The 27,041-nt window shown below is 30.8% G+C and overlaps 1 protein-coding gene and 1 pseudogene across 3 annotated transcripts; both read right to left on the bottom strand.

Annotated features, from left to right (window-relative positions):
• Positions 1 to 877: 877 nt before the first annotated feature.
• Positions 878 to 8,074, bottom strand: LOC146930090 (fatty acyl-CoA reductase 3-like; annotated as a pseudogene). Its single transcript, XR_015006274.1, has 10 exons — positions 7,906 to 8,074; positions 7,678 to 7,781; positions 5,062 to 5,264; positions 4,745 to 4,845; positions 3,474 to 3,666; positions 3,161 to 3,322; positions 2,957 to 3,038; positions 2,206 to 2,422; positions 1,427 to 1,554; positions 878 to 1,286 (listed from the first exon to the last, which is right to left on the bottom strand). The product of XR_015006274.1 is annotated as a fatty acyl-CoA reductase 3-like (transcript).
• Positions 8,075 to 18,146: 10,072 nt separating this feature from the next.
• LOC146930089 (fatty acyl-CoA reductase 3-like) lies at positions 18,147 to 25,795 on the bottom strand. 2 transcript variants are annotated; one of them, XM_085701742.1, is made up of 10 exons: positions 25,590 to 25,795; positions 25,373 to 25,476; positions 23,023 to 23,225; positions 22,818 to 22,918; positions 22,491 to 22,683; positions 21,681 to 21,842; positions 20,697 to 20,778; positions 20,331 to 20,600; positions 19,896 to 20,023; positions 18,147 to 18,753 (listed from the first exon to the last, which is right to left on the bottom strand). In XM_085701742.1, exons 1-10 carry the CDS (start codon positions 25,666 to 25,668, stop codon positions 18,600 to 18,602), a joined length of 1,476 nt encoding a protein of 491 aa, XP_085557868.1. In that variant the 5' UTR covers positions 25,669 to 25,795; the 3' UTR covers positions 18,147 to 18,599. The 2 variants fall into 2 exon arrangements, with proteins under 2 accessions (XP_085557868.1, XP_085557869.1); XM_085701743.1 differs by lacking the exon at positions 20,331 to 20,600.
• Between the last annotated feature and the right edge of the window lie 1,246 nt (positions 25,796 to 27,041).

The following is a 27,041-nucleotide window of genomic DNA, read 5'->3' as shown; positions in this document are numbered from 1 at the left end:
AATGGAAGGCTAAAAATATGTTTTTATAAGTGAGGGAGCTAAAATCTTTTTTCATGTAAAATAAAGAGGAATTAAAAATGTATTTAAACTTAAAAAAAAAAAAAAACGGGGCTTCATTTCTAAAAATGTATTTAGAAAGGGAAGCAAAATATAAAACAGGGAACTTTGGGAGTTATTGTTTGAGTTTTGAATAGTTGAAGGGTTATCTTCTTTGTGTTTTTCTTTTATTTTCTTTGTAACTTCGTTTTGCAGGAGATCTGATGATTATTGTTGAAACTTGTTCATTAGTGGTAATCATGCATGGAAGACAAAAATGATTGTCAATATAAAATACTCCCTCCGTTTCAAAATACATGTCCAATTTTTGCAATGTGCACTATTCACTTGACTTACTTTGACCATACTTTTTAACTAATGTATAAATACAAATATTAGCATGTAAGATGTTGTTTGATTTGTCTCGACAAATATTTTCAAAATATTAAATTTTTATAATTTTTTACTTTAGATAATTAAAGATATTAACGGTCAAAATTGTGCATTGGCATATGTGAAGTGGTTGACTTAGACATGTATTTTGAAACGGAGGGAGTAGTAACTAATTTGGTTTGAATTAATTCCGAATTTATTGTTTAGTGTTAATTTATATGCATCCACTCATCTTTATATTTTCAATTATGATTTTAATTTTGAGGACATGATTATGCTTCATCTATTTCTCATTATACTCCATATTTATTTATTGAGAAAATTATCTCCATATTTTTTTGCGTTGTGGTTAAGTGGTACACAATATAATCTTGAGAATTATGTAAATCCAACACAACATTCATAAAATAAAATAAAAAAGGTACACACTATGACCAAAATAAAAAGGTACACCTAAAAATGTGATCCATATATATGTTACAAGCAATAAGATGTACATAAACATAATATAAATATATATCATTTGTATTAATTTGACAAAAAAATTTGATTATTCGCCACACGTAATAAGAAGTTTAAATTAGAAACTTAATAATACACCACCAAATATTATTAATCTCTCTAGCATAACTTTGAACTCAATTGAGTTTCAAGTTTTGGAAAGACAAATTCTGCAAACAAGTTGAAATTTCAGAATATAGTTTCACTTGAAGGAATATTTGACAATGCCAGGAATATGAATGTTCATGAAATAGTCCTCCCAGTTAATCATTTTTGGGTCAAAGTAAAATAAATCCATCTCTACTCCACTTTGTCTTGCTGCTATTTGCAACTTCTCTGCATTCATATTATCAAATCTGTGTACAAAACAAACTCATCTAATTAAATCAATGATAAACACTTCATCTAAAAATTAGTCACCAAAATTTCAAATGAATAATAATGTAAATTTCATCACTAATTTTCTTGTCACTAAATTTTATCTTGTATAACTTACACGCCATTGAAGAACACATAAGGCCTGTAAAGTTCAACCAAACGCATCACAGTATGGACCTTTCTGCTGATATCAAAACATGTACTTTGAAAATAGCGGCAAAATGCTGCATTGACTAGCTCTAACCCCTGTTAAAACACAAATTAATTAGTAAGCACGTTTTTGTTTATGATTGTCAATAATAAAAGAGTTTAATCAATGCGTGAAAACTTCGTATTAATATCATAATAACAAAAATAAAAAGAGTGTAATTTTCTTCACCTAAAAAACAAGTTTAATTTTCTTTCGTAGGTACAATTCATACGGTAAAAAGCGACAACTAAATTTTTTAATATGCTAAGATCCAGGTAAAAACCCTACCACTTTTATGTACTCCCTCCGGTCACATTTATAAGCAAATATTCCTTTTTCAAGTTCATTGAATAATTGATGTATTTGGATAATAATGAAGTCTAGATACATTGGTTATTTAATGAATGTGGAAAAGTAAAAGTTGCTTATAAATGTGACCAGAGGGAGTACTTACGATGCAAGTCCGTTTTGCGAGTATACGCTTAGAAAAGAATTCAATATTTTTTAAAGATTTTTTTAATAGATAACGAGTACAACGGGCACCCAAACCCTAGAGTTTAATTTTGATACATTGTCGGTGTAACAAAGTTTTCATTTGTCTACAAATGACAAATAATTATGTGTTAACTTTGGACATAGTTATAATAAAAGTCAATTGTTTTGCTTGAGGAAAAATAGAAGTAATTGAGGATTAGAAATTGAATAACCTTTAAAGGAAGCAAGTAACGAATGTACATGTATCTTTGGAAGCTATTCATATTTTCCAATACGGTAACTTTGCCAACTTTGATGGCTTTTCCTTCCTTATCAAAACATGGTTTTGCCAACAGATGAACCCACGTGATATATGCTATCATCACAAGGTTGATTTGCATGACTCACCATGGCCACTAGCATTGCATTCACCACCATATCAGCAGGGATCTGCTTCAAATTAACACATGCATAATTAAATCAATTTTGTCTAGGCCTAATTATACATTTAGTTATGTTATTTTTTTTCTAATACACAATTTTGGTCCCTTTTTTTTTAATTCAAGAAGATTTAGTCCCCATTTCAAAAAAGTGTGACGTTTTGCCAATGACGTGCAAGTAAAATATTTATGTGACAAATGATTATGACATATAGGTAGGTGGATGGGTATATTATAGGTATTTGTCTGCTAACCAAAAATCATATTAATATTTTTTAGGTATTTAAAAAATTAACATGGTTTTCTGTTAGTTTATGGTAGGAGATGATGTTGATAAGTAACATATTTATCCTATTATCAAAACTTTACCCAAATTCTTTGGATAAAATATCACACTTTTTTTTTTAAATAAAGAAAATTACAATTGTGAATTTTATAAAAAGTGATCAAAATTGTGGATGAGTCAAAAATATGAAGACCAAAAGGGTAATAATATCAACTAATTCATTTCCTTTTAAAGAAGATAAACTAAAATCCTTCTCACCACATCAAAAACTGCCTCTAAGTCTGCAAGGAAGCATGTTAATTTTCCTTTACCATATGCAACAATTAAACTGTCTATGGTTCTGCAAAAAGAGATGAAAAAATCTAGTTATTATCTGCTAATAATTAAAGAAAATTAAAGGAACACATAATAAAGGTAAATGAACATAATTAACTACAATAAAAAATTTGGTAATTAATTTACCTTACTCCTTCGACCCAACCAGGGAAAGGTTCTTTGTAAGTGCTGGTAATGATTGTAGGTCTCACAATAACAATGGACAATTTTTCCTTCATAGTTCCCACTAGCATTTCTCCCATTGCCTTTGTAAAGACATATGTGTTTGGCCATCCATATAACTTTGCTCTGAAAATTTTATTAAAATGAAATCAAACACATCAAGATTTGTTGTTAATTTGTTTATTGGTTATAACTATTTTTTATTGAATTGAAAATAACTAATTTTAAAAAATAATTATTTTCATATATAGTTATAGAAGTAGATGCTAATTATAACCTCTCCATTCCCAAATCCTTCATGGCAATTTTAGTATCCTTTTCAGTAGCTCCCTCTTGTTGAAGCATGTTCAATTTCTCCTCAACTACTCTCTTTTCCTCATCAATGTCTAGTCCTTGCACTCCATTTAGTGAAACACCAAGTTGGTATGGATCCTCTACTATCAGTCCTCCTCTCTCTCCACATACGTATGCTACATGTAATCAATCATATACATTATATTAATTAATTTCAATAAGCATAGTGTACCTACATTGATTGATACTAAATGCCACATATTAAGTTCACCAACTAAACTTTTGTGGTATTCTCTCAAAAAATAAAAAGTCAACTTGTCTATTACTCCATTTAAGGTATGTGTTGCAGTATTATGTTCATATGTTGAGCTTGGTTCTAGGTTAATCTTACGTGCTAGTAGGCCTACCATATTTTATTTTATTGGTTCTAGGTTAATATCACATTCATGCAACCACATTGAATTGCGAAAAATAGTTTGTCAGAAGTGGACCTAATAACCACTTTTCTACACTCCACGTAATTGAAAAATTCATCTAAGTAAAAAATTTCTAAATTTGTTGGATATAAATATAGGCAAATATCAGATGATTGTTGTTTACCTATATTGCTCAAGCTCAAAAAAAGAGAAGAAAAAAAAAAGCCTAACAAAACCTAGAATCCGAGAGATTATAGTGGAAAAGATGCATATTGGAATTTAGGTTCTATATATTTGTTCCATCAAAAACTATCTTTCCGATAAATGAGAGCTTTTCAAACAATCTTGGGATTCAATTATCAACCAATATTATATATATATATATATATATATATATATATATATATATATATATATATATATATATATATATGGGATTTGCTAGAACGCACCCACTAGTTTTTATGTGGGAGTGTTTTAGCAAGCTACACCTTAGGGTGTATTTAACTACTTTTTAGTTATAACTTGCTAAAACACACCTTCTAAAAAATAAGTGGGTGTATCCTAGCAAATGCCTATAGGAGTTGCTAACATACACTCACTTATTTTTTAGAAGGTGTGTTTTAGCAACATTCACCTTAAGGTGTATTTAACAACTTTTTAGTTATATTTTTGCTAAAACACACCTTAATAAAATCTAGTAGGTGTATCCTAGCAAACCCCTATATATATATATATATATATATATATATATATATATATATATATATATATATCATTTTCCTTAAAAAAAGACTAATATAACTCATTTATTTATACAACGTATTGAAATACAAACCTGTTGATACGTGGACAAGCACCCTGAGGTTAATACAAGTTTTGGCAAAGTTTAAGACATGCTTGACTCCAAATGTATTTAAACCCAATGCTACATCATATCTGCATGCAATAGAATAAGAGTTAAGAGATTTATTAACACTGATTAAATATAAATAAATACTAATATTATTAAATTACATGTAGCTGTTAGTATCTAATTAATTATAATTATATATATTAACATTATTTCTTTTGAATGGGAAAAAAAAATATAAGAATGAATTAAAAAATTACAATATAAGAGAAGTTTTTTTGGCCAGATACAAATAACTATACCTTTCATCAAAGTTAGTTGTTGCAGCTAAATTCACAATGACATCAGTTTGATTGTATAACTCTTGAAGTAGATTGGAGTCCTTCAAATTGAAATTTTCTTGGGAAATGTCCCCAGGCACTAGAGTCACTTTTTCAGAGATAAAACTATTGAACTTTGCTCCATGATTTTCCTTCAGCAATTTGAACAAGTCCTTTCGCAAAATCTACATATGAAAATATAACGTTATTCTAAGTAGAGAAATATTTGCGTAAAAAAAAAAAGTAGTAGAGATAAATTATTAGCCAAGCCTCCCCACGTGAGGTGGGTGTGAAAATTAATGGTATATTGCAATTATTCTCAAAAGTCACCATCACAAATATACTTTAGGATAATTACTCAAAAAAAAAAATATATATTTAGGATAACTTTTTTGAGCAATGCTAAACATCAATAATTCTTCAAGAATAATAAGCAACCAATCACAATGCACTATTTGCCACAATTCAAGGAGGTGTGGCTGAAAAATAGGAAGTGAAACTTGCCACATGTGTCTTGAAAAATTCTTGAGGCTATTTTTCTAGATAAATAGCATTTTCCAACTTTTTTTTTGGTCAAGTAGCCTAGCGGCTAGAGAAATTCACCTTAAAAGTGAATAAGTGGGGTGTCCGGGGTTCGAACCCCGACCCCTGCATATATATGCATTATTCCTTACCAAGTGAGCTAAGCTCACGGGGACTTCCAACTTTTTTTATTGAGGAAAAGAAGTCACCGTCTTATATTTAAGATAACTTAAATACTCATTAATTTTGTCATAAACAAAAGAACTCAATAATTGAATGAAAATTATAATTAGTGGAACCACTCACCAATTATGATATTCTCAAAAAGTCACTATCAGACAAAGATCCTCATAATTAATTTCATGAATTAGATTAGACAAGTGGGAAATTGATTCTTTGAATAGAAGCCAACCGTTTAAACTGCTATTTTCGGGAAGATGAAGACGGTAACAATTTTTTATAGGTGTCAAAATTCAACAGTATATATATGTAAGCTTATCTATTTTTTTCTCTCTAAAGCATAAGAGAAATGATATTTGTACAACCATTTTCTAACAACTTTTTGACAACTTTCTCTCTCATACTCACATTATCTTCTTATTTTCTCTCTTCTTTTTTCTCTCTCTATTATTTTTGACCAATCAAAAGAGAGAAAATCAAAGTTGTCATAAAAGTTGTACCAAAGAGTTGTACAAATATCACTACTCAAAACATAACTACTGAGTCTGCACAAACAGTTCCAAAAAATTGAATGTAGTCATTACTCCTATAATAAATAGACTGCTACAATAAATAGAAGCCTTAAAATGTTACTCCCTCCATCCCATAATACTTGACACAATTGACCTTATTAATCATGTCAATGCATAACTTTGAGCTTAAATATCTTGAATAATATATTGGAAAAAATTATGAAAATTTAATATTTTGAAAATACTCATCGAGATGAATCTAACGATATCTTATATGATATTATTTATCTTTGTATATTAATAGAAAAATACGGTCAAAGTAAGTTAGGTCAAAATTGTATATTTTCAAATGGGTCATCTATTGCGGAACGGATGGAGTAGTACTAATATTTTATGAGAATTTTATTTAATATTTCTTTTGTTTAGATGTAAAATATTTTAGTTAAATATGTTAATTGGTGTCTTTTTCACCATTAGGGTTTTTTTTCTTCTTTTTTATGCCTAAATTTACATCATAAAAGTTGAATTATTGAGCTATATCAAGTTAACATTAAGATTAGTACACAAAAGACGGATTTTTGGTTATGTTTGTCTGCTATAGAGTTAACGCACGAAATCACACGACAAGTTCTACAACATGCAATTTATTTTAGTAATGGATTTCTTGCTAATTTATTTATGCTTTTGTATAGAATATATATTAAAAAACCATGTTACCAAAGAAAGAGCATATGCATGATCCACCGTTCTACATGACATTGGTGAGGCAAGACACCGACAACAACAGTAGATTTGGAGAAGCACCACCGATAAGATATTTTTGTGATTTCTCATAAGATATATCCAAGAGACGTAACGTTTGTCACTTTGTGTCAAAGTAAAATTAAGATGAAAAACTAAATGACAAGCATACACTTGAGTATACACTTGTTCGTGCAAATATGACGACAAATGTTATCGTGTGTTTCAGCATTTCTGATTAGATTTTTATGTAATTTTACGGATCCAAAAAGAATGTTAAGAGTTTTCTCTTGGATCATGAGAGGAGTAAAAAAAAAAGGACTTATACCGAGAGTAACCCGACAAGGGTGGACACCATCTTTACTCACTTATAGTACTCAACATAATTTTTTCCATCCAACGTGAGATATTTACCACACTTAAGATACCAACATAATCATCATTAATTACTTATAGTATTACTTAATAAATTGAGAGTTTTGGATTCAAACGTTACAATGTCTCATGAAGAAACACAAGGACAAAAAGAGAGGGCATAACAAATTAGATGAATCACCGTACCTTATACACAAATAATTTTTTTTGGTAGTGACCTTATACACAAATTTAATAAACTTTATAACCTTTTAATGTCTATACATACCTCATTGTGCAGTCTTCTAGTGGCAGATTCAGCATCCGTAGCTCTCAAAAGAAGATAAAGTTTCTTCACATTTGGTTGAACTCTTAATATCTTCTCCACAAAAACTACAAATATACACTATAGTAAGTATACACATATTAATTTGAATTAAATACATTTAACTATTTACTTATTTGTATATGTATATCATATATGCACACAAGTAAGTAAGCTTAGAAAGAGAGTTACTCTTTGCAAGGAAGCCAGCAGCACCAAGTACCAAAACATTCTTATGCTCAAGGAAGTGAGCAATACTGCCAAATTGATCCATTGGTGAAAAAGTTAAAGTATAGATGAAGACAAAGATATATTAAGCAAGACTAATATTTTCAATTTTCAAGAAACTTTTAGTTTGATTGAAAAATATCACAAATGACCAAATATATATATAGAGAGAAATGACAAAGGCATTTATTTTGCATAGTGTGTATGATGCATGAATGTGGTGGTCCCTAGCTAATTAACAAGTGTGTAATGGTATCATATGCATTCTCCCAACTGTTCGTTGAGCTAACCTAACCACACTGTGCAAATATTAATGCCAACATGTCGTGCTTCTGCAACACTTTGTTGACTTCATCAGCCTCAATACTTTTAGAGGTAATATGAACTGTATTTGAAGAGTCGAAGGAACTACGAAAGAAACATATTGGACTAAACACTATTACCGAAAATGTGTCCTTCCTGTCTTTAACACCAAGTTGAATGGACTTGAAAATTGACTTCCCAATGCTACAGATCTTGGCCATACTATATTGTAGGTATGAATCTCGACCGTTTGATTTTAAAGCGATGATCTTATTCTTTTGTTAAGTAATCTAGTGACTAAACTCATACGATGTAAGTTTGAAGAAGCGAGAAATTTAGGGTTTGAAGTTTGACCACTGCATACCAATATCCGTGGAGTTATCAAGCAAGTTGTACTTGGAGAACAAAAATTCAAAATTTGGGATAGTTTAAAAATAATTTTATGACATTGTAATTTAAGTGTCCAATTTTAAATCATCATTCAGGATTTTGATAACACATGTAACTTAGTAATATTTGTATTTGATTGAATTTGGCTCTAATGATATCAGTTGCCTAGTTTTTTTTTTTTTTTTTGTGGTGCACGAGGTTTGAACCCCGGACTTTGCATATATTATACATTGTTCTTATCAACTGAGTTAAGCTCACAAGGACATTTGCTTAGCTATTTGACGAGCCTGGATTGTCTGTTGTAAAAACAATATGTAGTAAAATATGGTTTTGTATCCTTGATCGAAAATCAGACCATTCAGATTATGCACTAAGAAAATCAATTGTAAATGATTTCAGATGTAGATTTATATCATATGGCTAAAACAAGTAATTTTAAGACGTATAATAACGAGTGACGTTGACGCACACTTTTATTGCATATAATCCAAATCTCTATTGAGAGACATGTTTGGCAACTTTGGCTAACACATACTTTAGAGTTAAAGACATTCACTCTTAATTTTTGTAGATTTTTTTTTTTGGCAAATTTATTTTCAGTCTTTTTTTAAGGGTCATTTTTACAGGTCTTATTCAGTAATTATATCCGTTGTTTAATCCTCGTGAGCTTAACTCAGTTGGTAAAAACAATGCATAACATATGCGACCACCATAAAAAAAAAATCCGTTGTTTGTTGGATATTTTTAAAGCAGCTAGTTAAAAAAATGTACTAGGTGCTAATAACTTTAAAATTAAGAAAGAATTATAGGTACATATACAGTTTACTTTAGTGACATTCATTTGAAGGTGCTCTATGGTCTATTATTGTAAGAAACTTATAAAACACTACATGATCTTCAAAATATCTAGACATAAAGTATAGTAGTATTTAACTTTCTAACTAGGGACATGTTTGGTATAAAGAAAACAAGGACACGTTGTGTCAAAGAAAAAAAGCAAGGACACGTGGCAATGGATTAATGTAAACATAGGTCATAGGTGGCAATATTATACATTAAGGAAATCAATGCATTTTAGTACTCTCATGACCGACCAATTAACATGCAGCAACCGATCATATAAGTCAAATTATAAGACCTTCTTAAATTTGACGTGTTGTTAGGGTGAACCAACAAATGGGCATATGACAATAATTCACTATCATTAATCTCCAAGTGTACACACTTACGTACTCCCTCCGTCTCACAATAATTGTCACTTTAGCATTTTTTCCTTGTCTCAAAATAATAGTCACTTTAGAATACCAATGCATCATTTATTACTTTTTTCCACTACCATACCCTTATTTATTGAATTTCATCTAACTTAACTACTCCACTAACTACAATTAATAAGGGTATATTAGTAAATAATATTGATTTTACCATTGAAATCAACACAATTAATCATTTCCTTAATTACCGCGCACAAACCTTAAACGACTATTATTGTGAGACGGAGGGAGTATATCGATTCAAGGGAAAATGCTGGCAAATTAAATAGGCCCTGCTGATCGACCAAAGAATAGGACAACTATCCAAAAAAAGCAATTTTTCGATTAAACCCTAATTTTCATGAAAAATGATAAAATTAATGTATCCTCGACCTCGCGCAAAACTTGGAACATTTTCCCATGTAGACCCTAATTTAGGCATTTGTTTGGAGGTGACAGTTACAATATAATGGTCTTACGCTTCAATGTGTCCATCATGGTCCCATGATTGACAACCATTGATTTAGAGCTACTTGACATACGTTAATACTTCGAAATTTATTTATCCTAAAAAAAATAAAAAATAACATTTCATTACTTAAAATGTGTCTAATACATTCTTCGTGGATCAATCAAAATTTGAAAACTACTCCCTCCGTTTCAAAATATAAGCAAAATTCACTTTTTAGGTTCATTCATTTAATGATGTATGTGGTCCATATTATGAACCACATACATCATTAAATGAATGAACCTAAAAAGTGAATTTTGCTTATATTTTGAAACGGATGGAGTAGTTGATAACGTAGCCGTCTTATTTAAACTATGAACGACCTCATTTGCTAGTCTCCATATAAACTTAACGCTAAAATTTTCATAATATTGACTAAACAGATTAGTTTTACAATTTTGAATAATAGCTTCAAACTCTGTTGCATCGTGTTTTCTGGACATCAAACTATCTATCACCTTCTTTGAGCCAAGTTCATATTTGATGGGTCCTAAATTTAACTCATGAAACCCATTTGAGTGTCGATAGAAGTCACAACGCTTATCCATTACGTGCATCACAAGTAGGCTGAAACAATTAAGTTTTCACCACAACAAAAGTGGATTACTCATCCCTAATACAAACTCCTATACCAACCTTATTATCATGATTAGGAAAAGATGCGTCAATGTTACATTTCATTCTTCCTACATATGGTTTGGTCCATTTGATGGGTCATGTTGGGTTACCTTGATTGCCATGAGTGTTAAGGGCCTGACATGTTGCTTTCCATTCAAACAACATTGATGATGTTCGCTCTAACACGAAACGTTATGCATCAACCGTGTCATTGCAAACTGTGTTATTTCTTTGTTTCCATATACTCCATAGTAAACATGCAAAAAGCATCGATTCACCAGTTGATATTGTCTGCAAATGAGAGAAAATGCTCGTAATATCTAGCCCTTAATTCATCACCGAGTTAATACTTGAGGACAACACAGAGGTATGCCAGATATTATAGCTACTTGGACATGTGAAGAATAGGAGAATGAGGACGGAGCATCATGTGATATTTTGGCTATGTTTTTAGTACTTTTCTTTACATTTGAAGACAAATGAGATGAGAGTTAGAGGAGTTATCAATGGTTTGAGGAACATACTGTATTGTTTTCACTTGAGTCGTTATGATTCACTTTTATCCTAAATCATGCAACTCCATAGGTGTTTTGAGTGTTTTGTAGTGAGAAATCATGTAAATCGACAAATCAAGTCATCACGTTAGGGATCAAGGATATGAAGTTTGAAGACCAATGGTTCTTAGAAGGTTTTTGAAGACAATACAAAGTGAAGAAAATTCATTTCAAGTTCCTAGGAGTTTCCAGACGGAAGAACAATCGAAGACGAGATGAAAACGTGAGAAATCGCATAGGAGAGGCTGCCCGATGTACCCCTATGTCTGGCATATGCGCCCCTGCCCATGAGGAAGAATTTGCTACTACCTCATGCACCCCTGCGCCTTAGGGTTTGCGCCCCTGCGCCAAGACACACTCATAATTGACAGTTTGTGATGGACGAAATTGACAAGTGCACAAAATCTTAAAAAGTAATAAAGTAGTAAGTTTATTGTTCTCTACAAGGATTGTCGTTCAACTTAGCAATTAGCAAAACTAATTTTATAGGGTGAAATTAAAAAATATTTGAATAGGTTTGTAGGGTTTAATTGCCCTGTCCAATGCAAGATTAGGTTTGTGATTCAAATGATTAACGACGACTAGGGAATCCTTGAATCCCCCTTCGTCTTTGTTAGAATTAACTTAGAAAACAATCAATTATGTGGTGTCTACTTATGATTGAAGAAACTAAATTTAGAAATCCTTATTAATGCTAACAACAACATGTGCGGTAAGATAACCTAGTTATAATTGCAGTGTTACCGGAAGGAAAATTTAAAAATTACGAAGTTTCATAGTTAATTTCATTAACTATAATTAAGAAATAAGCAATTGGAATTGCCTTGATCGTCGGAGTGCTAACGTGCCTGCATACACCTTTCGTCGGGGTGCTAAGACCTTCCTCTCAGTTCCATTACTGAATTTATCAAGGTACACAACACTTTTCACAAATTTCCTAAGACTTTTCTCTCAGTTCCATTACTGACTTGATCGTCGGAGTGCTAACGTGCCTGCAGACACCTTTCGTTCCACCACAAAAGACGCTTTGCCGCCGCACCGGAAACCGTTACCGATCATCGGAGCATACTCAACAACCGTTGCGACTTAACCGTTCTCACCAAACATATCACAAATCTACGTCTTGAAATGTGAAATCTGAAGGAAAAAAAAATACATAAAAAATATTTATCTCTAGATAAGTGATAAACTTTAGAAACATTAGTTGCTAAGGTAATAAGTTAATGAAAAGAGAAATGATATTTGTACAACCACTTTTGTACAACTTTTATACAACTTTCTCTCTCATACTCACATTATCTTCTTATTCTCTCTCTTCCTTTTTCTCTCTCTATTGTTTTTGACCAATGAGAAGAGATAACAACAAGGTTGTCCCAAAAGTTGTATCAAAATAGCTGTTCAAATATCATTACTTTAATGAAAAACCTTTCAAATGAAAGTTAAAACCTGCTCCTGTAGATCAAACATGCCTTTGTCAAACATAAATAACAAAAAAATAAAAAATCAGAAGAAAAAAGTAGAAATCAAAATTTCAAAAGCAAAGATAGATTGTGAATATAGCAAGGAGCGCTTGTAAATATAAGATGGAAATGCATTTGAAAGAGGGCAGAGAGTGAGAATGGAGAAGAAAGAAGAGATAAGACCACCATATTGCAAGACATTGGAAAAAGTGAAGTAAATCACTATGAGTTCAAAAATATTTTAAAGTTACTACTTCCAATTCCATCATGTCTTGTTTTATGAAACAATTTTCGGTAAATGAACGGGTCTGTTTGGTAAGCCCACTAAATGAGCTTATAGCTTATAAGTTCGTTTGACAAAAAAAACTCTGTTTGGTAATGGTCTTTTACCACGAGCTTATAGCTTATTTCACGAGCTTATAAGCTATTTTTCAAAAGCTATTTCAAGTAGCGTTTGAGCTTATAGCTTATAGCTTATCATTTTTTCTTCCATCCTTACCCTTGCTATTTTCTCTAAAAACCAATTCTACCCTTATAGTTTTAAATAAAATATCTATGTTTTAAATGCTCACAAATGAAAGATCTTTTTTTAAAAAAAAAAATATTCGTTTTTACTGTTACATTTCATTTTACATTTTTCTAAGGACATTTAATTGTATATAATTACATTAATTTTTTTCGAAGGACGTAATTTTTTTTTTGTTCTGTTAAATTCTTTGCTCATAAATTGTGTCCATTATATTAAACTTGCTCGCATCTAGTTTTATTTTTTTTTTCAGAAAGACTCGCGTCTAGTTTAATTGTTTTTTTTTTACAAATAGTTTTATTGTTATTTTTTACGTCTATATAATTTACTTTTGTGTTATATTTTATCATTATATTTATTTTTTCACAAAGTATACTGAAATGAAAATAAATACTAAAATATAAAATAAAGATATATTAAATTAATAATTTAAATTAGCAAATTTTAAATACTTAAATATTAATGGATGCTAATTTTGTTATAAATTAATAATGTCTTTTTATGTCATTTTACACTTATCAGCTAATTGAACCGCTAATTTTACCAAACACTTCAATTAGCTTATCAGCTATAAGTCATCAGCTAACAGCTATAAGCTATCAGCTATCAGTCATCAGCTATAAGCTATAAGCTATCAGCTAGCTTATCAGCTATCCGCTATTTTTACCAAACAGACCCGAAATGAAACAATTGACCAACTTGAAAGAATGTGGCTACCTGTAACATCCCAGACTGCTTTTAGGATTGCCGACTAACCCCACAAACCAACATGAGTCTTTTCAGCATGCTTTGTCCTCACTCACATGCTTACCGGGAAACTTCCCGGTAGGTCACGTCACCCATCCTAGTACTACTCCAAGCCAAGCACGCTTAACTGTGGAGTTCTTATGGAATGAGCTACCGAAAAGAAGATGCATCTTGTTGATATGGGTAGTACCTAACAATTCTTATAAGCCTTCCTTCAACCATGTAGTCTCATACCTACACGGCCTCCGGATCCCTCTCATTCCGATGTGATTCGGTTCCTCTTATTAACGTGGGGTCATCATTACGGATAGTGCCCGTTCCAACTGGCGGGAACCTTTCGTATCCAACTGGAGGGATATCGAAAGCCACGTCGTGGGTGTTACATGCCCACCAGCTTCCGCCTGGTTCGTCCCCGAACCACACCGTACTGGGAGAGGTCTGCTCTGATATCATTTGTAACATCCCAGACTGCTTTTAGGATTGCCGACTAACCCCACAAACCAACATGAGTCTTTTCAGCATGCTTTGTCCTCACTCACATGCTTACCGGGAAACTTCCCGGTAGGTCACGTCACCCATCCTAGTACTACTCCAAGCCAAGCACGCTTAACTGTGGAGTTCTTATGGAATGAGCTACCGAAAAGAAGATGCATCTTGTTGATATGGGTAGTACCTAACAATTCTTATAAGCCTTCCTTCAACCATGTAGTCCCATACCTACACGGCCTCCGGATCCCTCTCATTCCGATGTGATTCGGTTCCTCTTATTAACGTGGAGTCATCCTTACGGATAGTGCCCGTTCCAACTGGCGGGAACCTTTCGTATCCAACTGGAGGGATATCGAAAGCCACGTCGTGGGTGTTACACTACCCATGTGTTCGCAGTTGCTTTGCCGTTTCACAATCCCTTCATGCGTCTCATTATAAGTAGTCCGCATAATTAATTAAAATAAAAATAATTAATCAGTTAGTGTGTGTTTGGTAAAAATAAGTTATAAGCTAGCTGATAGTTGATAAGTTAGCTGATAGCTGAAAGGCTAGCTTATAGCTGATGTATAGCTTATAGCGGAAAACCTGGTTTATTAAAATTGAATTGTTTGATAAAATTAGCTGGTGAAGTGGCTAATAAGTATAAAATGACATAAAAGGAGATGTTTTTTAAGTTATATATATATATATATATATATATATATATATATATATATATATATATAGACACACATTTTTTTCTAATGTATATATTTTTAATATTTTAATTTATGGTTAACTATGTTTTGGGTCCCTATAAATATTCAAACTTTTGGTCTTAGTCCCCAAAAAAAATTCACTAACAATTTTGATCTCTACGTTTTTTATTTTTGGGTATAAAAGAGAGCAAAAGCTCATTGATATCTACTTTTATGAATCCCAAAAATAAGAGGAAGGTTGAAAAAAATGTAAGCAAGAATATATAAAATTTTACAACGTACAGTAGGCTAGTTATAACAAAATATAAAGCATTTCTCTATTATATATATATATATATATATATATATATATATATATATATATATAAAGCGTTCTTTAAAAAATGAAATAAAGCATGGCAGTTTTGTTTAAGGAAAAAATGTGGCGGTTGTTTTATTAAAAAATAAGCTATGAACTGCTATAGGGTTGTTTTATTAAAAAAATGTGGCGGTTGTTTTATTAAAAAAATAATTAAATTAAATCAATAGGGTTAAAATTGGAAGAAAATATAAAAAAACTACCAGTTATAAGTTCAAAAGCTACTTGAAATAGCTTCTCAAAAAACGCTATAAGCTAGTGGAAAAAACTTTTTACCAAACACATCTTATTATATCAAAACAAGTTTATAACATGGTTCAACAAGTTATAAGCTAGCTTATTCGTGTTACCAAACACAACCTTAGTCTCAAAAATTCTTGAAAACACGCATGATTGACTACTTCAGATACCATAAAAAACCCTTCCAACTTGATACTAAATTTTTTTTTAAAAATCAATAATTCATAAATAAAATAAATAAAAACAATTAAAAGGCAATTAGAGAAATATTACCAACAATAGCAAGTTTAAAAGAAGCAAGCATTTTTAGAAGATGACAAATGTCAAACTTGTCAAAATACTTAGCTTGCTTTATTACTCTATCCGTCCCTTATTAGATGACCTGTTTGACAATGTACACTTTTGATTTGACATACTTTGACCGTATTTTTATACTAATATACATAGATAAATAATGTCATATAAGATGTTGTTGGATTCGTCTCGATGAATATTTTCAAAATATTAAATTTTCATAATTTTTTTAAATAGATAATTAAAGATAAAAAATATGCATTGATATATGTGTCAGAGTCAACTAGGTCATCTAATAAGGGACGGATGGAGTATTATGTATTGATAGATTGTGCTGCTACACGAAACAAATTGATAGTTCATGTAAGGTCAAAACCTTAGTAAAATGGTGGCAGCTTCGTTATCAAAAAAAAGAAAAAATGCAAAGATTGATGTAATATACAGTTTGTTTTGGTGGTTCATCTGGTGTGTGTGAGTGAACCTATTGGCACCAGGACCGTTCTTTGGGGAGTGCAAAGAGCTCAACCGAGTTGGGCCTCTTAAAGTGATGGGCTTCAAGAAAAAAATTATTGCTCAATATCCCCACCCCCACTCAAAAAAGAAAAATAAACATGTTTCATGTTTCAATTTCTAAGTAAAAAATCGTGTTTCATGTTTTTATTTCTAAGTTAAAAAACATGTCCTTAGTAAAAATAAGGCTTAATAGCAGTTTTTGACCCCTAACTTTCACGAAGTTGCGATTTTGGCCTCCTAAGAAAAAAAACTACAAAACCGCCCCCTAAGTTTTGCAACTGTAGCAGTTTTGTCCCCCCAAGGCCAAAAAATAACACGTGACACCTCACTTAAGGTGCCACGTCAGCGTAGACCCAGTCAAAATTGGCCTTAGGGGCTAAAACTGCCACAGTTGCAAAACTTAGGGGGCGGTTTTGTAGTTTTTTTTTTCGTAGGGGGCCAAAATCGCAACTTTGGAAAAGTTAGGGGGCTAAACTGCTATTAAGCCTAAAAATAATTGCTAATTTTGATTTCGGTGGCTAATAATCATTATACGAGTGTTATTTTCAATTTAAATAGAAGATTGATCTTTTAAAAAAATTGTACGTTTATTAGAGGCCTATTTTTACTATGAGAGTCAAGTCTCTAGTTTCATAGGGACGGCCCTGATTGCCACACATTGTATGCAAGCTTTTCAAGTCGTTAAATCAAGCACAAAATCAAAATTCAAAGCACAAAGGAAGAAATGGACCTTCCATTGGAGATGCAAATGAATCTATAAAAAAAAAAAAAAAAAAATAAAAAAAAAAAAATAAAAAAAAAAAAAGAGGAAAGAGAGAAAAGTTTCTCTTCAAAAAAGCTGTTACATTTATGTTAATATGTCTAATAAATTGTCTAAAAAGAAAAATATTCATATTTTCGGTAAAAAACACCAAACGAATACGATTGAAATCTTAGAGCTCATTCAGATTTCCATTCTTCGTCAAGCTACTACCAAAAAATATATTATTACTACAATACAAAAAATAAAATAAACAGTTAGAACTGAAGGAAAAGAATATTTGTAAAAAGGAGGGAGCTGGATTTCTAAACGAGAGTGAGATCAATTCAACTTCTTCATTCATTTAAATCTAGAATGAAAAAGCAGCATATATATTAGATTACTTAAATGTTGATTTCATTCATAGAATTATAGTAGAATAACATATGATTACTACTTTAACAACACACAGAAAGAATGGCGATTTACGGATAATGAGAGAAAAACTGATGTTATCCAACAAACCAAGCTGAAATAGTATATATATGGATAGTTATATATAAGAGAAAATAAACATATATACGATATTTGATAATACACTTGATCAATATTGATCAAACCTTTTAAATTAACATAATTGGCAGCTTGCTAACACAATTTAGACTACCATCAAGCAACAAATAACACTAATGTAATTCTTCCGGCACAAATTTGAACTTAATAACATTCTTCCAGTGAGAAATGCTAATAACATTCTATTTTGAACACTCTCTCTAGCACTTGCTATTTAATTGGGTTAAATTAACGTGAGACTTACAATTTAGAAATGAAACTCATATAAAGTGGCAGGACATACATTGATTTCACCTAATAAAATAATAAATGATAGAGAGTGCTCAGACGAAAGTATTGTTAACATTCCTCTTCTTCGAGCATAAATGTGTATGTCATCGTTTTATATGGTATCACTTTAGAATGTATTTAACCACACCAGGGAGGTGAATGTTCAAGAAATAATCATCCCATTTGATCACCTTGGGATCAAAATAAAACAAATCAGTCTCCACCGCACCTTGTCTTGCTGCCATTCTTAACTTCTCTGTATTCATGTCATCAAATCTGCATGCCACAAACAATATGTTTAAGCTTACAAATATATGCTTAAATAATAGTCGCTCAAGATAGATAACCTTTTAATACCTAGACAAATATTATAAATAGTTAACTACTTACAATTTAAATTAACCCTAATTAATCAACTCCTCATAACCGACTTGTAATGATAATACATGAATCATATTTATCACCTAATACTAGGTGACCCAATGGATCTGAGATATACGTTTTTAGAATTCTTGTTGGATTTAACTCAACTCGTACAAAATCATTGAACCTTTAAAAACATCAATTTGCAAGACGAGGGATGTGTCTCATAGTTCGAGACTAGACATCTGAAGTATGCCCTGAGTGACATGACAACAGGTAGTCTAATGAATCTTGGATGGTATCTGATATCAGGGGTGTAACCCTTCATGTGAACGGGGTAACCTTGGCTACCCCAAAAACAATATTATTCTTGAGTTGGCAGGTATGTATTTATATTGAGCTACCCCAAATAAGTTGAGTTGCCGAAAATTAGCATAGATAAGAAAGTTAAAAAATTACTACATGATTGATAGATTTATTTGTATTGGTTTGGAACTTCCGGTCTCAATAACAACTATAGATAACTTTTTCAACAATAAAAAATTATCAAGACAATAATCATAAACATATTAAATGGGCAATGAGTTTCTTGCAAATAACGTATTTGTTTACATTGAAAAAAAACATTATTAATCTATTTTGTAAACAATCAATTATGGATAAAATTGGCTTCTTGAAACGCATTTTGTCCAACTTTTCTAAGTAGCTATTGTCAATTTTTATCATTTGTTGCTGCTATAAGCTAACTTTCATGTCCGATATCATCTCATAATTTGGGTTGGGTACATGCCACTTGGGTCAAATTCTATCCTTGCTAAATTGGCTTATATGGTGAGGGATGCCTCTTACTTTTTAACATATTTTCAAGTCATATCTCATTAAATATGAGACTCTTAACAAACTTAACTATTGTCTTGAAATTTATGTTGGTCTAACTCAACTCTATGAAATTGACTTGTTAGATGACAAATGGCCACCACTTAAAAGTAAGGCTTATAGTCAAATATTTGATTCAAAACATAGATGAAGCATATAGTCATTCTAATAATACTTACACGCCCTTGAAGAACAAGTAAGGCTTGTAGAGGTCTACCAACCGCATAACAATTTGGATCTTCCTTTTGAGATCAAGATATGTCCCTTGGAAATACTGGCAAAGTGCAGTATTAGCTAGCTCAAGTCCCTACCAAATACAAAAAGTACATATGAGACAAATTAACTACTTTTTATCCTTGTAAAAATTTCAAAAAGGAAAAAAAATTAGTGATGGTGAATTAGTGATCATGGCTTTAAATCACATTCTGCAATCGTAATATAAATGATTTTGTGATCTTCATAACGGTATCCGACTGCAAATTTGAGTGTATTAGGTTGCATTCTTTCCGTATTTTTCCACAATATAATAACTTGACCCATAATTATGACCGCAATTTAAAACCATGTAAGTCATTATAAAAAATAAAGATATAGAATTGACTCTAGCTAGAAACCTTTAACATAAGAAGGTAGCGAATGAACATGAATCTTCTGAAGCTGTCCATGTTGCTAAACACGGTAACTTTACCAACTTTAACAGGCTTTCCATCTTTGTTTATCCATGGTTTTGCTGTGAAATGTCTAAAGCCAAATTCTTGAAGATCACTATACATAAGAGGTTTTCTAACAGAGGAACCAACATGATATATAGCATCGTTATTAGGATGATTTGCATGAGCTACAATGGCCACTAGTATTGAATTCACCACCATGTCAGCTGGTATCTGATTATTGAATGAGTAGTATTTAAGATGAGACTAGAAAATTAATGTAGAAATATAATTAGGAATAAATACTATTATTTTCATGGAGAACCTTACCACATCAACAATTGCATTAAGATCTCCAAGGAAGCATGTTAATTTTCCTTTCCCATAAGCTACGGCTAAACTATCAATAGTCCTGTAAATAACAAGCACAAACATCAATAAAAGTTAGGTATGTATTTTTTCAATCAAGTCTTACTATTAATATTTAAAGTTGGTCCTCAAATTTTTAGGTAAATAAAAATTAATAGTAGCACTTGATTGAAATAAGGATTTCGCTAACAAGAGTCCTTGTTAATGATTCAAAAATGGAAACAATTGATAACTTTCAAGTGGAAAAATTGCTTTTTGATGTTTCAATGTGTTGAATACACAAATTCTAAGATAAAATTTCTACTTTAAATAAGGGCACTTGTTAGCAATTCCCTTGAAATAATTTTCAAATTTGGTTCTCTTGATTGAAAAGAAAAAAAAAATTAAAGAGAATAATATTGGTCATCGAATAAATTCATTTTGGTCGTTTCCTAATGGGTAAATAGGCCACAAATCAAAATCTAGAGCAAAAACTTATGCACCTCTAGCACAATCCAGCGAATCCACATATAGACACGAAATTAAATTGTAAAAAAATAAATTAGGTGTGGGAGTTGACGAGCATTGGACCTAGGTTTTGATAACGACGAATGGAACCGACCGCCAAGACATTAACAAATTCACCTACCACCAATTTACTTTGAATTTATTGTGACAAACATAGATTGTTGAGTTGATTGAAGATATTTTAGGTAAAAACAAGATGCTTTAAGTAATTTTTAATCGAGGAAATTTATTTATTTTACTAAATTCAGAAAAATTATTGAGTGACCAAAATAAATATGACTATCTAAAATAAAGATTAAATTGTGAAAAGAAAAAGTTTATACAAAAATTTATGAAAATAGATAATTAAGTGACCAAAATTATTCATCCAAAGGAAAGGTCAAGACAGACAATGAGATTAAGTTTTAAAAGTAAATTTAAACTAAAAGAAAATTATACCTTACACCTTCAGACCAACCAGGGAAAGGTTCTTTGAATGTACTAGTGACAATGGCTGGACGAACAATAACAACAGACAAGTTTCCCTTCAATTGCCCCACAAGCATTTCTCCCATTGCCTTTGTGAATACGTATGTGTTTGGCCATCCATATAATTTTGCCCTGATTTGATTGTTCATAAAGTAAACTAAAATTGTTGTCCCAAAAACATAAACCAGTATTAATTGAAATTTAAGGTGGTGTACGTGCCAAATATCTAAACATTGTTTAGTAGAGTTTAAGGCATTGTTTTTTTGTTTGGCCCATAAAAACACTTTTTCGAATTCCTAAATTGCTTTCTTCTATTTATAATGAATTAATAATAATTTCAGAAGCCTGATATTAACTACTCAATGAATCTAAAAAAGTAATCTTTTCTTATATTTGAGACCGGAGGGAGTAATTCCTAATGTTCGTTTCATTTATAAGAGTCCACCACTTGTTTTTATTTTATCGATACAACAAGAGTCCCACATATTTGTGTGATCCTAAATAAAAATCATAATATGTAACATTCCAATAATAGATTTGCAATAACCTTCTTTTTTTGTTACATTTGCTATAACGTTTTTTCCCATGGCACATACAAATTAAGAAAACGATTTCATGCTAACTAAAGTTGAACATCAACTACATGGACCATAGAAGACTGGATTGTATATATGTTGGAATTAAGAAAACGATTTCATGCTAATTAAAGTTGAACATCAATCACATGGACCATAATTATAAAAAATAAAAAATAAAAAATCTTAATAATATTTCACAAACCTGCTAATACCCAAGTTCTTCATGACCATTTTAATTTCATCCTCTGTTGCTCCCAGCTGTTGTAACTCATACAATTTGTCTCGCACCACTTTCTCTTCTACGTCAACATCTAATCCATTCACACCATTTAAGGAGTGGCCCAAGTGATATGGTTTCTCTAATATGAGCCCTTCTCCCTCCCCACACACATATGCTGAAATTAATTTGTTAAGGTACAATAATTATTGTGAGACCCTTTCAAAATAAAAATATTGCAAGGCAAATTAATATTTTTCCTAACTTTTGGGATTGATATTGACATAAATTTATTACTTAGTACGTACTGACCTGTTGATACATGCACAAGAACCTTGAGTTTACTGCATTTTTTTGCAAAGTTTATAATATTCTTAATCCCAAATGTATTTAGGCCCAAAGATATATCATACCTGCATAGAGGTGAAAACAAAAGGTAAAATTGAATATTAAATAAAATGAAAGAATAAAAAAAATCTACTTTGGTAGAGTAATAAAAGCCTGATATTTTTTGTACCTTTCATCAAAGTTTGTATTTGCAGCTAAATTAACAATAACATCTATTTGATTGAGAATTTCTTCCTTTAGAATAGAATCTTCCAATCCCAAGTCTTCAAGAGAAATGTCCCCTGGTACTAGAGTCAACTTTTCCGAAAGAAATGGAATAAAATTTGCCCCTAATTTTTCCTTTAGACATTTAAACAAGTCCTTCCCTATTATCTACATAACAAAATACATACTTTAGTTAGCTTCAATGACTGAGAAAAATAGAAAAAAAATGAGACAATACCTTAGTTAATATATAAGCTGGTTTATTTATTTTCACGTATATTATGAAGAATATTTACCTCTGTTGATATAGTTTCATTGATATATAAGGGTTAAAGTTTGAACTTCGAATTTATTCAGTTTTAGATATACATACTAAAAAGATCTCATATATTAAAATTTATTTTAAATCTCACTTAAAATTATTGGGCCTACTTGAGTTAATGAGAGATTACGAGGCTAAATAGTACAAAGAAGCAAGAAATGAAATTTCACGACAGTGCAATATAGGTAACTATGCATGGATAATATGGTAAATAGAAAATGGCCTACGGGATAAACAAGTAATTACAAGGATTATGTGGTAAATAGAAAATGATTTGTGGGACAAACAAGTAGTTACAATTCATTCCCTCAAAAAAAAAAAATAGTTACAATTCATTAATAGTTTAATTCTTGGCTTGCAAAATAAGGGTGAATCACTATACTGACATACCTATTGTGATATCAAACATATTGTACACTTTATATTCCAAAAGATAAAGGCTTAGTCATCGGCTAAAACAAAACGTTCATCTTATTTTTTTCTACAACAAAATGATATATAGGGCTAGAAACCAAACAAAACAAAAAAAGCAAACAAAAGAACACAACCCACCCTACAAACAAAAGGAAACAAAAAAGACTCCCACCACCTACAACAACACCAGCAAAACCGCACCCAGAGCTCAATCCCAAGTGGACATGGACAAAGCCTACTATCCCAAAATCTTAGAAAACGTTCATCCAAATACATTTACGCCTAACTATTGCTAGCATGGTAATTTGGTACGATGAATAAAGAAAAGTTGATATTGTATTATGACACTGTATAAAACAACACCATATATAAATATGGCGTTCCTTTCAAAAATAAATAAATAAATAAATATTGTGTTGATCAGAAAACTTATTTCCACCTTCCCTCAAAAAAAAAAAAAAAAAAAAACACTTATTTCCACCTAACATTTCTCTTTCTCAAATTTAAGTTAGACTTTTAGTTCTGAAAATTTTAGATTCAAATTTAAATTAGACTTTTAGGTTTAGACTAAAAAAATCAATTTAGTTATAAATATATAATATAATAATATAATGTGCTAGTTATGAATGTTTGTCCGGTTTAATCAGTCAAGATGAGGATTTCATATCCTCTATGACTTAGGTTTGAACCTAAAACTTAGCCAAACATAATTATTTTATTTTTATAAGTCATGTGCTATATATATTTTATAATAAATGAAAAAGGTTTTATTATTAAATTTGATTTAGACCTCTAAACATGTTAAGTCAACTTTGCTTTTTTGAGGGAATGATCGACTTTGCTTAGTAATAAGAATGTAAACATTAAACTTCAAGAGATGAAATTCAAATCTCATCTGAAACGGTTAAAAAATGGTTATTAGTGTGATTATTATTAATTAAAATTTCTGCTTTACCAATTTTTTTAAAAATTACTGTATAATAATAATAATAATAATAATAATAATAATAATAATAATAATAATAATAATAATAATAATAATAATAATAATAATAATAATAATAATATATACCTTTATATAAATGGAATACATGATTTTGTGATACCTTTTTCATGTCAATTTTTATCCTTGAGTTAAACTACGTTATATTTACAATTTTATCCATTTTAATTTATGACTTAAATAATTAATAAAAAATATCAAATCTCATTAAAAAAAACAACACCATTATGATATGAATTTAAATTATTAATTAAAGAAAATTAAATCACATTAAACTATGAATAACACCACTTAAATAGAAATAATATTTGAGACTGTTAAAGAGCTTATTTTAATTTGTGTCGCCAAAAATATTTGATCAGTAGAAAAGCAGATAGACGAACACATTAATGTCCATCTTTCACCGATAATAACCATAGACGTAGTAATTTCTTAATACTAATGGATACAAAGGGAAGAGTAAATGCCATGACTACATGCAGTCAGCAAACATGTTTTGTTTCAAAAGAGAAAATGAAAGAAAGTACAAAATATAAATTTGGCCTGGCAGAAAGCACTGAGTTATCAATTTTATACCTCATTGTGAAAGCGATGAGAAGCAGATTTTGTATCTGCAGCTCTTAAAAGAAGATAAAGCTTCTTAACATTTGGTTGAACTCTCAATATCTTCTCCAACAAAACTGTCAAAAATTCAAAGCCAAGTACATAAGTGCACATATTATAGTACCATCTTTAAGGTACATAAAGTAGAAGAAGAAAAAACATAGAGGAATTAGAGGGTACTCATTCATACTTTTAGCAAGAAAGCCAGTGGCACCAGTGATTAAAATGGTCTTATCTTGGAGAAAATGGAGTACACTTCCCAACTCCATTGTAGCAGTATAGTAGTACTTGTAAATAAAAACAGAAAAGAGAAGAATAGAGTGCGTCAAATTAACTATTTAATGAGAGGAAAAGGTTGAACAGTGATTTTTTCAGACAAAACCGACACAAGAGAGTGGAGAAGTATAAGCCCATTTGGCCATTTCATATAAAGAGAAATCAGCTGGGAACAGCAATTACGAGATAGAGTATACGCAAGCTATTGGAATAGTGTTGATAGTTTAAATTAAGGGATGTTAGGCACTTTAGTTCTTGAATAGAAAATGAGTCGTCCCTTTAGTCCCTGAATACGATAAATTGCAAAATAATTCATGAATGTAGACTCTGTTAGTCAATTTAGTCCTTGAATGCAGACTTTGTTAGTCAATTTAGTCCCTGAATGTAGACTCTGTTAGTCACTTTAGTCCCTGAAATTTTTTTTAAACAAGCAAAAATGGAATTATATTAACACTGCAATAGTAATCTCCCCAGCACAAGATGTGCCAAAAAGACCTTTAGAAAAGTGACTGTTTTGCAATTTCTTTGCATTCATGAACTAAAGTGACTACTCCTTTCTCATTGACTAAAGTGACTAATTCCTCTTTAATTAATATCTTAGGTACACTGAAGTAATTACTATCGCAATAATTTCATTTCTATAATCTTTCTTGTGTTTTGTGGTTCGGGGATAATATTTAACCAATAAAAAACCAAATGTAATTTATTTTTTATTAAGTTGAACATAATCATATCTTAAAAAAATTATGTTGATGTCAACTGTGTTGTAGAATTGATTCAATTGCTATTATTATTTTCTTATATGGTGTATTTAGCTGATTTTCAAGTTTTTTTTTTTTTGCTACTGTACACAATTTTACCTATAAAATGCAGGTCAACAATGATATTATAAGATGCAATTAGTAAGAGTCTCATATTTGATTAAACATAGCATGAACATAAGTTTATAATTAGGGCAATCTTTATTTACAATTCGTTTGTGTAGGGTTTTTTCATATCAAATACTATTCGAAATTCATCAGACTATTTGCTATCAAATTATCTTTATTGAGCTATAAATGTCTAATTCTAAACGTGAGGGATATGTTAAGAGCACCAAATTAAAAAATTATAATCTTCATTTACAATTCGTTTGTGTAAGGTTTCTCCATATCAAATACTATTCAAAATTCAACACACTATACTATTCAAAATTCAACACACTACTTGCTATCATAGTATCTTTATTGAACTACTCAGTTTACACTACAAATGTCTAATCCTAGACGTGAAGGATGTGTTAAGAACACCATATTAAAGAATTATAATATTCATCTTGCAAAATCTAATTACGTCAACCAAAATTTCAAGAGTAAAGTTGTAACAT

Source organism: Medicago sativa, chromosome 4 (assembly GCF_051527215.1).
Source record: "Medicago sativa cultivar Bolivia chromosome 4, Bolivia_mono, whole genome shotgun sequence".
NCBI classification, from domain to species: domain Eukaryota; kingdom Viridiplantae; phylum Streptophyta; class Magnoliopsida; order Fabales; family Fabaceae; genus Medicago; species Medicago sativa.
This window is presented reverse-complemented; position numbering and strand designations above follow the sequence as displayed.

Coding starts and splice junctions, on each gene's coding strand:
- LOC146930089 (XM_085701742.1), bottom strand. CDS start 25,668: ATGGAGTTGGGAAGTGTACTCCATTTTCTCCAAGATAAGACCATTTTA. Junction 25,477..25,589: donor CACTGGCTTTCTTGCTAAAA/GTATGAATGAGT, acceptor AATTTTTGACAG/TTTTGTTGGAGAAGATATTG. Junction 20,779..21,680: donor GGTTGGTCTGAAGGTGTAAG/GTATAATTTTCT, acceptor TGTTATTTACAG/GACTATTGATAGTTTAGCCG.